The sequence below is a fragment of the Colossoma macropomum genome, unplaced genomic scaffold, assembly GCF_904425465.1.
Source record: "Colossoma macropomum unplaced genomic scaffold, Colossoma_macropomum, whole genome shotgun sequence".
Taxonomy (NCBI): Eukaryota; Metazoa; Chordata; class Actinopteri; order Characiformes; family Serrasalmidae; genus Colossoma; species Colossoma macropomum.
In genome coordinates, this window is record NW_023494788.1 from 26,906,875 (window position 1) to 26,921,404 (window position 14,530).

General features: G+C 37.6%; 2 protein-coding genes across 2 annotated transcripts; one reads left to right on the forward strand and one right to left on the reverse strand.

The window, feature by feature from the left end:
- Window positions 1-12: 12 nt before the first annotated feature.
- Window positions 13-4,916, reverse strand: tspan7 (tetraspanin 7). Its single transcript, XM_036568959.1, has 8 exons — window positions 4,735-4,916; window positions 3,552-3,740; window positions 3,278-3,352; window positions 3,097-3,192; window positions 2,635-2,790; window positions 2,274-2,357; window positions 1,998-2,075; window positions 13-1,120 (listed from the first exon to the last, which is right to left on the reverse strand). Exons 1-7 carry the CDS (start codon window positions 4,819-4,821, stop codon window positions 2,007-2,009), a joined length of 756 nt encoding a protein of 251 aa, XP_036424852.1. The 5' UTR covers window positions 4,822-4,916; the 3' UTR covers window positions 13-1,120; window positions 1,998-2,006.
- A 1,405-nt stretch (window positions 4,917-6,321) lies between these two features.
- srpx2 (sushi-repeat containing protein X-linked 2) lies at window positions 6,322-14,528 on the forward strand. Its single transcript, XM_036568962.1, has 10 exons — window positions 6,322-6,543; window positions 9,347-9,436; window positions 9,632-9,823; window positions 10,566-10,742; window positions 11,044-11,167; window positions 11,257-11,378; window positions 11,814-11,993; window positions 13,396-13,529; window positions 13,619-13,740; window positions 13,909-14,528. Exons 1-10 carry the CDS (start codon window positions 6,471-6,473, stop codon window positions 14,087-14,089), a joined length of 1,395 nt encoding a protein of 464 aa, XP_036424855.1. The 5' UTR covers window positions 6,322-6,470; the 3' UTR covers window positions 14,090-14,528.
- Window positions 14,529-14,530: the final 2 nt, after the last annotated feature.

A 14,530-nucleotide genomic window follows, 5' to 3' on the forward strand; every position in this document is an offset into this window, starting at 1 on the left:
AACCCCGTCAAATAAGTTACGTTTGTTTATTTTTTTCAAGTATTTTACATGCTGTTTCCACAACTGAACAACAAACTATTAACACTGAATTTGTACAGAAAGATATGTAGGCTACAAAGTGAACATGCTTTAAAGGTTAACTGATCCTTCAGACATATATGACCATGAAATGTTGTGACCAGAGTACAATTCAGTCTTAAATGCTGGAAAAGGAGGGTTGGGAAAAAATACCAGTGTTTAAAAATGAGCAATATTTTTTTTTATCATTATTAGTATTTGTATTACACACAAAGCACAAAACTACAGGAATGTTTTTCAGAAAGAGACGTCTTCCCCACCCTCAGGTCAGGTGTGGTCGTCTTCGTTGGGAGTTACAGGGAGTGTGCATTTTCTATTAGATTACTACAGTAAAGCCATTTGTTAATTAACAAAAGCAATGCATATATTTATCATACAATTATTTTCATTCAGACACACCAAGAAAAAAACCACAGCATTTTTACAAAGTCAGTGGACCCTCTATGTATATTAAATGCTGACCCTTGAAAACAGCTCAACATTTGTAAGGCATTATTATGTGAAATAAGGCTGGGGCTTACAAGGCCACATCATAACATCACTTAGTTATTTAACCCAACTGGTCTCCCTCAGTTCACATCATTTCAATGTTAACAACAATTTGCAATTCAGAACATTGAGAAAAACTTTACTAACGAATACTAAATTCAGAGTTTTAGCACATGTTAATACCAACTAATTCAGATAAACCTATCAATGTGTACATTATCTGTTGCACCACCAACAATAGACACTGATGGTTTAACAATGGCTTAAACTTGCAACATGCTACACCCTTCTACTTCTTAAACTTCATTAACACTCTACAAAACACACGTAATTGTATCATGATGAACCATTGTGAAAATATATGATCCCTTACCTAGCAAAATAATTCTTTCCCTTCCATCTAGTTGTCAATGACAAAACATTATTTTTTTAAAAGCAGCTGGAGGATTTTCTAAAATGAAATGGATTAAAGTAAGACATGCGCACACTATACTAAAAGTATATGGTTTCCCTTTGTGTCAAATGCCATCTTGAGTGACTTCACGTCTGCATCCTACAAACACACAAGAATGACAGGAAATGAGAACTAATAACAGCTGTGTCAACATACTTCATTTATACTGTCAAACACAAATGAATGACTTTTACAAACTTCAGGGAAAATAATTAAACATATAGTGCTCAGAAGTAGTTTGGGACAACCAATTTTTCTTTTATTATTTTATTTGTTTATACATCATTTCATCTATATTATGACTTACCAATCAATACTTTGAGCTCACCTAACCCCACCATTTTATTTCAAAACTAATGCAAAACAGACTCTAAATTTCATTGACATATGGAAACATAAAGAAGTTTAGAAAACCTGAAAATGTAGTTGAATTAATCTGACCAAAAAAAAAAATATATATATATATATATATATATATATATATATATATATATATATATATATATAGTCTCTTGGTAATAAAATGTCTGTGAGAAAGATTCCAGATAGGGTGAAAATGCCTAAACTGAGAGTGAAAAAATGTACTAAAGTTGTGAAAAGAGACAAACGTATGTGCTCAATGCCTAAAAGTCTCCATGCCACCATCCAAAAGAAGGGATATACAACAAAATATTAACCTAATAAAGTGCTAAATACTGACCTACATTAAGAAAATAGACACTGTTTGTCCCACTAATGTTGAAGTACTTTTACTTGCCTTACTCCTATTTTCAGTTAATTACTTTATATTTTATAATTTTTGTTTCAGTTAGTAAGTAAACCTGGTTGTTATTGCTCATTATTAGAACTTTCTGATGGATACAACTAAATAAATGATGAATCTAACTGGGAAAGGTTTAAATAAACAAAACATAAATTGTATTCAGTGAGTGTCTCAGACTACTTTTGACCACTATATTAGGACAGACACACATACCTGAGATTCCTACACCATTTCATACTGGTTATTGGTGATGTAGCGAGACAAGCAGCATGCCAAGAATACACCAATAAGCTGTAAAGGAAGTCAAAACAGATTAGTAGACATAAATGTTCATGGAGACAAGAACCCATTGTATTTTTATGTGTTACCCCTAATGTAGTACTAGTGAATGTCAGATGTATTGGGTCCCACATTAATCTATCTGGAAGGGTTAAGACTAGCACATGTCCAGAGTGCCTTTTAAGTAATTTAACATTAATACATTTTTACCTGGAAGAATGCTATTCCAAAAGATATCCCAGCAATGATTCCCAGATTAGCTTCCAACACAGTCGTCACCAGAGCGAAACAGCCCTGGGTCAGGAATAAAAGTAACTTTTAAATGTTGTTTTAATATTATTTTCTAACTTAATGATTTAATTACTCCCAAATTCTATTTCTTAATCATTTATAAAATGTCAACAGCACATATAAATAATATACAAATGTCTAATTTCACATATAATATTTTTGATCTAATTTTAAATTTCCATTCTAATATTAACTAACAACAAAGGAAGCTAAAAAAAGGACTGCTAAAATAACAGTAATAATTTGACCCATGTTCATAGACTGGAGACTGTTCTCATACCTGTTTGTATACCACGGTCTCAGCCAACTTGAGGTCTTTGAGGTTTTCAGGGGTGCAATTAGCCAGTGGCATACAGCAGCTTGGGGGAATGCCATTCTGCTTGAAGTATGCCGTCTCTGCCCAGCTAGTGTAGTTATGCACCCCACAGCACTTCAGCTGTATAAAACATGAGTACACCATCAATGATAGGATTACAGTAGGCAAGGACAAGCTAGAGAGATACAGCTGAGAAAGTAGAATAAATACTTAAGTCTGGCTTGCCCCTTCATCATCATCTGCTGTAAATTAGCTATTTTGGCAAGGATCACCATAAAACATTAGTGTTTAAAAAAAATGACACTGAACGACAGCGAAGTTTTCCACATGAACTATTATTTAAGAAGTAAGTGTAAAGACAAAAGTGAACACAGTGTGGTTTGCTGGAAGTTCTACAGCTTTTCTGGTTGAGTCAAAAATGCTTACAGTTCTCTGGATGGAATCCACCGCTTGGCTTCTGCTGTCCGTAGTATTGTAGTTTTTTTCAGCCTTCCAATAGGCATCTTTAAGTTCAGCTTTGATCTAATTAAGAAAATGGCCATGAGTATCAAGAGCATTTTATGTCATAGGTGTATAAACATTCAACACAAATATGTCAATATGTCACCTCATGTCTAAAAACAAAGCCTGAAATGCCTGCCACAAGCTCAGCCAAGAACACCAGAGTCAGGAACATAGCATACTACAATAAAGAAGAAAACAAGAGAAAAAAATGTATATCAGAAACTCTGGCTTCTGACAGTAAATAAGACAAATACTAAACAGTGTAATGTCAATTTGGTGAATAAAAATTAGGAGTCTACAGTCTATCATAAATCATTTAATGTCATCCTACCATGTGTATAATATTCACAGCATTTTCATTTTAGTTTATGACTGACCAGTTTAAGCATCCATGGACTGCCACGGCAGGTAGCGAAGCAACCAAACAGGCCAAAGATGACGATGATGGCTCCTGTGCCAATGAGGACATATGGTGCGTTGGTGCTTGTGTCTGAGGCCAGAGAAAGATAGGACTCCAAACTAACTTTTCCCCATACGCCAACTGCCAACAGGATCACCCCTGTGAACTGAGAAAAAGCAGAAACATTCAGAAACACATCTTTCTTTTTATATTTCCCTGTGCGTGATGATTCACGCCTTGTGTCCTAACCCTTTCTTGATGGCACCCTTGCAAACACTGTAATTACACCACTTCACCGCTATTATACTCAGTTTAAGTATCTTGCTGAAAATAATCATGAGTTATTTTTTGTTAATGTTAATATCAACTGTGAATTCAAGGGCCTGACTGATTCAATCTAAACATGGTGCTCAGTTTGTTTCTTCTTATCAGACCATCTGGCATACTGCGAAGAGCAATAAATAGAAGAGATATAACTGCTGCCCTGGATTTTGACCCAATTAAGACCACGTTACATACTTTATTAGCATTTTTAAGGATTTCTTTCTTTAACACTCATAGGAACCTGCCTTTTTCACAACATACAAACACATTTGGAAAAACTACAAGTTACAAGAGGGGCCACAAGTTACAAAGCAAACCGTTTTTTCAAACGTGTCATTCTACCTTCGACTGTAAACACTGTCCACAAAAAGTACAAAGGTTTGCAAGAACATATCGATTTCACAAATCTAGAAGGTCACTTCTGCCGGCCAACCCCCACCTGTTGGCTACTTCGTATTAAAAAAATGAAGAGAAGAACAAAAACAAGGATACAGCTAGCCAGTTAAACATCAACCACAAAAGAGGCGAATCTTTCCTCCATCATCTCTGATGACCATCAAATTAGTGAGCTGCAAAAACAGTCTCACAGAACAGATGGTACCTTTTGGCTTTTCCTTCAAATATCAAAACAAGTTTTAAAAAATCCGTCAAGCAGCTGTTGTTCTGAGTGCATGGCTGCTGTTTCTGCTGCAGATCCTGTGAGCTAACGCAGCTCCGCTCATTGTTTTCTTCACAGTGCAGGCTAGCTCAGCTAGGCTAACTCCGCTAGCTAACTGTTTAATTTAGTAAAGCTGCAATTTTCACCGTGTAAATAACTTGAAAAAGACACAACTCACCCAAAATATAAGGCTGTAAGATATCAGAAAGGTCTTCAAACATGTTATCACTGGTTTGGTCTGCAGTCTTCTAGACGGAGGAGACATTTCGGTTCCTTAAATCTGGTCGTGCTGGCGACTGGCTGGGTTTTCGCTGCTCGGAGGGGGGAGGAAAACTTCAGGACTTTTTCCTGCTGGAAAACTTTTGTAGAAAGGAAATGTCGTAGGCGATCGAAGGCTTTTACTTTCCGGTGAGGAGACAGAATTGTCACTTCGAATAAAGATCTTGACTCGAGCGGCTGAGCTTTATAATCGTTTTACTTAACTTTTAGCAGAGCGAGAAAAAGAAAGTAAAGAGTTTGTCCCCTCACAGCACATCAGTTCATCATAGTCCATTCATTATGGTCAACACGTTCTGTGTGAAACAGACACGAAGGAGCCTATAAAGTGGGCCAGGGCCTCATTATTAACACCAAAAATACAGACACACATCAAGACTGAAGAACTGAACGTGTGTGCATGTATCAGGGTTTGGAAACTGAGAATCCTGGAATACTGGGAATCTTTCTGATTTTTATGGACACAATTCCTTCTCCTTTATGAAATGTTCTTTGTCATTTGTAAAACATTAAAAAACAAAAACAAAAAAGTACGCAACAAAATATATAAACTACATTTTAGTCTGCCATAAAAGGAAAATGACAGTTTTGTCATGACTTTTTTCGTTTGCTGTTAAAGCAGCATTTTTACAGACATTAAAACATTTGTTACCGAAGTCTGGGTACGCATAAGTGTACTATTAAAATTAAAATATCAAAAATCAGGGCAGAAGAACTAAGTAATCTGGTCTGTGTAATTAGTAGGTTTTTTTCTACAGGAGAATTATTTTCTGTATTTAAGTCATTATTTCATTCAAAATGCCAGTTTTATTATAATTAACTCTGCTTTTTCCAGTTAGGACGGACTGTAGGGTTAGTACAAGTTAAGGGACATTAAGGGACATTTGAGCTCAGTGACTCTTGCTTTTGTCATCCAATGACAGTCTTACTCAGATGATGCAGACTGTGAATAAATGTTTCTTGACTGAAGTGGTATCGTCACTGATGACTTGGCTGTATTTTAAAGCAAATCAAATGTATCAGAAAAGCTCATATAAGCGTGCCAATAGAGGTGTAAAATGTCATATTGTAGAGTGTTAACGCTGTAGTTTTGTAAAACAATATGAAATTGTTCTTTTTTTTTCTTCAAACTATTACCAACATGTGTGTGAAATGTTTAATCATTTTTGGTAATGGGCAGTTGATAATACTACTTCATCTCTCCAACTATCTCATTGGTCAGAGACGGGATCTTTTCAGGCAGAAGCGGCCCTTAGTGGGTACCAGTTTAGATACCAGTTTATCAGTATATAGATGGAGTTATATCAAATTAAATGAAAGGAATATCACCTGTACTGAGTTTTGGACTGTTTTTATGTTTCTTAAATTATGTCTCACTTCAGCTGAATTCACCTTAACCCCAGCCTGTGACGGGGGGAGCTTCCAGTCTTTTTTTTTGCTTTGCTGCTGCCTCGTCATTACTCTGCACTGTTTTCTCTCCAAACGCTGATCCAGCAGCAGCGCTGCGCTCGAACTCTTCGCCCCTCAGCTCGCCTCGCGCGTTTCTCCTCAGCGTCTCGAGCCCGGAGCCTCCATCCCGCGCTTCACTCAGCACTCGCCACATTTTTCCACACTGACTCTTCTTTCTTTACTGGGGCTATGAAAATACTTCACGTCCTTCTGCTTTTTGAACTGTCCGCGATTTGCCAAATTCTGGGACTGAATAATGAAGGTAAGATACCGTCTTCTGAGACTACAGCACGCAGCTACGTAGTGAACCAGTTCTGTCGGTGAAGTAACCTTACTGAGGAAATTCTGTGCTAATTCGATTCTAGCAGAACTAAAAAGTAGCGAAAACTGTGAGGAAAAGCAAGAGCTGATATGTTCGATTCATTTTCCTGCTGCGCTCGTCTCGTTCATTCTATCATAACCTCGGGAAAGACTTCTTCTTTGGGAAATGCTTCTGTTAGGCTCATATGAAAACCGTCTGTGCCTGGGTTTATCTGTACCTTGTGACAGAATGCATGGGAACCTGCTCATTTCAGATACGATCTTAACTTATTTAACCTCATTCCACTAAGTTTAAGTAAGTTAAGATTTTCTGAAACAGGATATTAGCGCCTTCCACAGTAATGGATGTTTTATGAGGTGCCTTAAGACTTCCTCGCTTAATCTTAGAATCAGTTTCATCCTTTTTGTTTCTTCCAGTCGCAGAAAAAGCCTCACTGTCAGACAGTGCAGTGGTGAATGTGACTGCAGTCTCTTGTGAAGAACTTAAGGAAATGAGTGAGTCCTGAAAGGAAACATCATATCAAGTGTGTATTTGAAAGCACTACTAAGCAGCAGACTAAGCAGAAGGGAATATCTAGTGCTTGACATTTTCTTTTAGGAAGGGAGCACTGGCGTTTAATGTTAGAATACACTTGAATTTGCACTGAAACTGAACTGATCCTTCTCTATGGAGCCAATATATGTCATTTCTGTCTGAAGGGTCAGTCTCCTAATAGAGTAGAATCACTGTAAATCACTGTTTCTCCCAAAGCCTTTAACAACATGTACCATGTTATCCAAACTTCAACCCTTGTAATTAACTGAGTGGTTCCTATTTGGCTGGATTAGTGAGGGTGGACACACACCAGCTGTGACGGAGCCTGGTTTGGCTATTTGAAGATGGTCAGTTCCTAAGGTCACTTTAAAGCAATGTGGTAAAGACTATGCTAAAAAAAATACTATTTACGGAGGAGACAAATAAACCAAAATTACAAATGTTTTGTAGCTGAATAAAAATATTTATGATTTTAAGCTCATAAATACTTTAAGTTCTCCAGGTATGGGAACCACAGTCAACTAAAGCTCATTATTGATGCAGGCTGTGTCAGAGTCTTGGTATTTTACAACATCTCAGTCATCAGACAGAGTGTTTCCAGTTGTTTTGAGAACATGGAAAACTGGCATTGAGTGTTGGTGCTGAGAGTCTGATCTTTAGCTTTCTGTATTACTCATGGCTTTTCAGAGAAGACTACATCTGTGGGCCATACAGGACATGTACTGTTTTGAATGATATGGTATATTCTTCCACTTATTAAGTATTTAGGCCTGGAATTCTTTCTTGTTCTTTGTTCAGACAAGTTTCAATTTTTTGCAGTGCAGGTGAAGAGCATTTCAATTTCTTAGTTTTGCCTGCGGTGCATGTTAATTTTCTTCCACATATGCAGTGGTGTGTGAATACATTAGATCTGGATTTCTTCCATTTAGAAATCATGAAACACTTGGCTCACCAGCATTGTGGTTACAGATATGCATGAACATTGTGGGATGTGGGAGGCTGACACTGGTAGAAGAATGTGGTTGTGGGGCGTTGGGAGAGGAAAGGCCATTTCAAACATTTACACTAATGTTCCAAAGAAACCGTCATTATTGTCTGCTTAGTAAGCTTTGCAAAACCCAAACATGCAGCATTAGAGACCCGGTTTTGAATTTACTGCAGATGGGACAGGGGCTGTTACCCAAACCTCTGGAATGTCATTATTTGTTTCCAGCTGAAGGATATTTTCTTGTTTGTATAATAGTGACAAGTAAATACTATACAGTATGTTTTGGTTGGGTCATTCTAAGCCATATTTCGTTCTTAGTCTCTTCAAGATGGGGCATGTAAAATCCAGATTCACTCTCTTATGAGACTGCTAAGCCACAACAAATCTTTCTGGGACCTCTGCCCAGAAAAATGGCACTGTTGGAAGTCACTAACCCTGCAGCACTAATTGAATTTACACCAATGTATATTATTGTGTGTTTGGATTTTGGTCTGTAATTGCCAGCTCTACACAAAATTGTTTTTGTTTACTTGATCAAACTTACCTACAGTAGATACCTCATTAATATGCTGAGAGAAGGGACTCGTGGCACAGTTGTTTCTTTTGGAAACCTTCTAGATTTCATCTTTGTGCCAAAACAAGATGCCTAAAATGTACTTCCTGTATTCACTCAAATAATATGTCCATTGTACTGCCACTTACAACAAGAAGCAATCCTCTTCCAGTGCTTTTCTAAGAGCTTTGGGCGAGTCATACTGTACATGAAACAAGAACAACAGTGTGACAGGAAAGAATGATGATGGTGAATGTGGTCTGTGGAAACTAAAGGGGGGGATTTTTTTCCATTTTTCAAGTCACAGTATACTAATGATATAGCAGAAACTGAAGATTTTTGGCCAATGCTCTGAACAATAATGCTTGGAAACTCTAAATGGAAAATGGGCGTTTACTGTGTATGCTTGGTTTCTTCACCAAGACCCCACGGTGCAATTTGGTGCCACTGAGTATACAGGAAATAGAATCAGCTTTTGTGAATCTTGGCCTTCTTCTGTTCTCTAATTGTGCATGCAAGTGTGTGGGGGTTTTAAAACTCCTTTAATGTAACCTTAACACTGAAAAGACCTGAAATGCCTTTGCTTTGAGGCTGAATTTCTTTTAAATCCAATGTGTTAAAATCACTTTCATATCTATAATATTGTCACAAAACCTATTTACCCACAGGCTCAGGGTCTGGGTACATGCATCATAACAGCTATAATGAGGTTGAGCAAGAGCAGGAGACACATTACACTCCAATGTTGGACTATAAACGTAAGTAATAATCTGGTCTTAAAAAACAGCAATTTATCTCAAGTTGGACTTGTTTCTTAATGTTAAATGAACTCAATTAATTTTATTGCATTATTGTCATTTTCAATCTGCAAGAGATCTGACTGCCTCAATTTTGGTTTAGATATTCATAGATAGTGCTTTTTTCACCTCATTCCAAGTCCATTTATCTGGTAGACCCACAGTGGTGCAACACACTTAAACTACCCAATGGAGAGATGACATGTTCCTCCCCCCGAGGTGGAAACCATCGGAGCTCATTGGGCACACGCTGCTTGCTATCTTGCGAACGGGGCTATAAACTGCTGGGACGACTGTCTGTGCAATGCATGGCCAACCGTCGCTGGTCAGGAACCGCTCACTGCCGAAGTAAGTAAACTCCATAGGCCAAGATATTAGGGATGAGATTCAGTCTTATCATATTTAGGTCATGATACAATTTTATTGTGATTTTAAAGATGTGTCATTTAAGTACTTAGATGTGACATAATCCCTGCCAGAATAAACAACATAGATCAGCATAGCTGGTCACCATAAAACCAGCATATTGCTGCCGGAACAAAGCCTTTTATAAATGCCTGTTGCCCTTTAAATTGTGTGTAAATTTATGATGAATAGACCCAAAGAAATGGCCCAAAATTATTTGGAAAAAAATCTGGTTCCGTTGACTTACATTTAAAAGAAACTATGTTTTTTTCTTCTCCTGTAAAGTTATCTTTTCGGAGATCTGAGGTTTTGTTTCGACAGCAGTGATATGTTGTGTTTTGGATTCTGGTATGCTGGATAACCAGCATGATCATGGAATTCATGCTGGTCTAAGCTGTTTTTTTTAGCAGAGAGCTTTCTCAATTTTATCCAATCAAATTTACACTTTGTGAATCTCACACTATTTGAAGCAAAACTGAATCCATTGTGTCAATTTGTGTTGCATTTCCATAAAAATCATAAAATGTCCTTCTTTTGGTCAGTGTCATCAGTTTGTCAGTCAGTCATATCTCGCCCAAAATAATCATGAATGCAAAGCTAACTCTGGAACTGTCTAATGATAGCTTCAGTTCTGAAGGCCTTCTCAAATAAGCTCATACATGTTTATGTTTTGTCTGATTCTCAGGGGTGCGCTGTCCTGTGCTTCCTCTGGTCCAGCAAGGTACTTACACCTGTACCAATGGCTTTGTGGTCGACTCCAGGTGTGATTATACCTGCTTTCAAGGTTACCAGATTGAAGGGGACCGTTATCGCATTTGCCAGGAAGGGGGGACATGGAGTGGAGCAGAGCCCACCTGTGCAGGTATAAGTTGGGCTACATTTGGATAGTCACATAATCATACCATTGACAGTATAAAAGCATGCAGTGATAATAAAAACTGTACATTATTTGATTCAATAGTCAGTTAGTGTTGTATGCTAAACTCAGGAATGTGTTTTTCAGGCTGGTTAGCAGGTTTCATCTATCCAAGAGATCACCCCATAAACTCTGAGGCAAACAGATTTAGCAGTGCTACCGTTCCATTATAGAGCTGTCTTCATTTTTTTCCCAAGAAAAAAGAGAAAGCGGTTGTTGATGTTCTACCCAACTTTAACTGTTTCAGATCACGACCCTCCCAAACTGAAATGTCCTTTGTCCAGAGTGAAGATTGCAGAACCAGGAAAACTTACCGTCAGGGTGTCGTGGGAGAGACCTGTTGCCACAGATACTGCTGACAGATCACTGCAGTATGTATACCACATTTGCTAGCAAAACTATAACAGATTTGTAAACATGAGACCCATAAACCTAAGACTTTTCATTAATTAATTTGTAGGGTCTTACGAAATGGACCAGAATCAGGTTCAGAATTTAGTGAGGGGGAACATGTGATTCGCTTCAAGGTCTATGACCAGGCCCGCAACATGGCAACCTGCAAGTTTACTGTGCGAGTTGAAGGTACATCAGCAGAACCAGGGCTGATCTTTTTACTAGCAACATATGTACTGGACAAACCAGACACTCCCTTAATATCTCTTAAAGGGGCTGTTAATTTATTTGTTCTATAATTTATTTTTATTAATAATAATATTTGCAATATTATTTGTGATACTAAAAAAAAACATGACTTGATAGTTAACTAAATTAAAACATTTTCAAACATATTCACACATGCACTTGCCCACCATGCATTTATTCAGCATTTCCTTTGCCACCCCTATGTAGTCACATCCAACTAAAATCCAACAAAGGAAACACAAGAGTACTAGAATCTCTTAACTGAAATCAAATACATTGTCAGCCCCTTTAAGCTCTTGAAAAGCCACATCAAGCTAAATACAGTGTCTTACCAATAAGCTGTATGAACTGAACTGATTGCTTCCTTCTCCCCAGTGCAGAGATGTCCAGTGCTGAAGGAACCTCTGCATGGATATCTGACCTGCTCGTCTGATGGAAATAACTATGGAGCTGTGTGCGAATACCACTGTGATGCTGGCTACGAGATGAGAGGCACTGATACCCGGGTCTGCCTGTTGAACCGCAGTTGGTCAGACCAAGCACCTGAATGTGTCTGTGAGTACCACATACCACCAGGGATTAAATAGCCTGGCAAACTCACTTTATCCAAATCTACTGACATTTGATTTAATTTTAATGCAGAATATAATTTGACTGCTTTCATGATTACTGGCATTTCAAGTTGCTTTAAAGTGTGTATACAGTGTAGTTAAATGTCATCTTTTTTTTTTTTTTATTTCCATTTCTCTTCATAATTTGAATAAAGCTGCTCTTTACATTGTGTGAAAATTTAATTGTGATTGGCCCAACAGAAATGGTCCAAAATTACTTGGAATTCACTTCACATTAACTCACATTTAAAGTTATGACCTTTTTGTCTTTGCCTGTAAAAGTTACAATTTTGGACACATTTTCTTTTTTGTGGACAGCAACTAGGGATGCATGATACCATTTTCAGAACTAGTATGAGTACTTATTCTTGAGTAATCGCCGAGGCAAATACCATAATGAACCAATTCATACCATAATGAATTACCTACTAATTAATTAGTTGTTAGTGCAAATGAGTGCAATGTACCTTAACGGTTAAATAATTAAAATCTAGCTGCTTTTAAACATGCATTAGCTAACTATGCTACATTAGTTACCTTAAATGAAGCAGTGCTGCAGTGGAGAAAAGTGGATTTTGTTCCACGTCATAAAAGCTCTTCTGCACAGCTGCAAGTAAAATACGTTTCACAGGTTTGTTCTCATGCTCCTCACCTGTCTCTTTCAACAACAGTCTCTGTAGCACAGTGACAGTCTTAATGAAGCTTTTTTGCTGGTTGAGCTGTAGTTCTAAACAAACACTGTACAATTTAAGAAATATTGTTCTTTGGTGACTGTGATTTATATGCTCACACTGTACAAAAACACTCAGTCCAATTGACATGCTATGTGAAAAGCAGCCTCTACAGACAGCTCTGTCAATGGACAATTATCATTACAGCTGTTTCATTCAAAACAACATGCGTACCTGAGTACTGAGCAAACAAACTGAGAAACTGTGCTACAGAAGCATAGATAACCACACTATGCACTGAAATATACACGGTAGGACAAAACAGTCTCTCTACAGCTTATTTTACACTTAAGAAGGTTAAAACAAAAATGACTTATAAAAATGATTTATACATCGCAATTCTATTCAGCCAAACAGAGTAAAAGTCAGCATGTACAGACTTTGGTAGCAAATGGTCAAGTACGAGTAAATAAGAACAGTAGCGGACAACACCCACTATCAGTATTGGTATAGATACATTCCTAAAAGCGACAATATACATTTTGTTCAGTCAGTTCAATTCAAACAGTTATTGAGTATGTGTTAAGTGGAAACGAGAGGGAAAAGATATTCTCTAATTAGGATTTAGATTTGGTTTAGTTTTTCTAATAGATCTCTAAATGGTGCCTTTTCTAGTGATGCAGATCAAAACTGACATCAGATCTGCTGGTGCCCTGCTTGACCAGTTCTATGAGAAAAGAAGGCTTCTTATTGTGTCCACCCCAAGCGTATCTGACCAATACTACAAGCTTCAGAACATCATGCTACAGGTCTGGAACTTTAATCATATATAAACCTATATATGAAATATAGAGGGTTCAGTCATTATTGAACATTCTCTCAAAATGTTTTTTCTCAGAAAGCTGGATGTGGTCTGGATCTTCGACACGTGACTGTGATCGAGTTATTAGGAACTCCACCTCGAGAAGTTGGCCGGATTAAAGAGCAGTATTTAGATGTTGAGGTCATAGAGGGCCTCAGGTAAGCTTCAACACATTTACTGCATCACACAGTGATTACACACAGAATGGCTTTGCAATTGATGGTGAAAACAACGAAATGTAAAGTTGCCACATTCTAAGTCTACAGCCTTAAAGATAAAACTGTCCCGTAATGCATTTGTTTATGTCACGTATCTGTAAACAACAGGCAAGCTCTGCAGATCTCTCGATCCTACTTCAACATGGTTTTGTTGGATGAAATGGGTGTAGATCGAGAGCGTTTCATTAACCCCACAACCTCAGATGAGCTGTACTCTTACATCGAGGAGTACCTGCTCTCCGAAGAGGAACAAGAAAGGCTGGAGCTAAACAGAGACCTCTGTGACTGAGCCTTGACCGATCAACTCTACATCAACACCCAACACAGGAAAGGCTGTGAAGAGCAAAGCTGTGCTTTGTAGACATACTACATTAGCTACTATTGCATTCATATGGTTTCAAAACATCTTTTTCTTGAGCATATGGCCAGTCTGTATGGACTTTTAGTGCTTTTTATAGGTTACATTTTTAAACCTTTACACATAAATGGGTATTTCATAATCCCCAGTATTTTTGTACTCACTACAGACAACAGGGACAGTAGAAAATGTAATTTAATATTTATTAAGTGCTTTGTATATAGGTTTTTAAATGGTGCCCAGAGTGTTCACTGGGATTGCATCATTACAAGGCAAATAATTAGCATTTCAGCATACAGGTTTTGGTGTTATGCAACTGTAGGGCAGTCATAAGGGATGATTGCAATAAAACAAAAATAAAAAGTTGTCTGG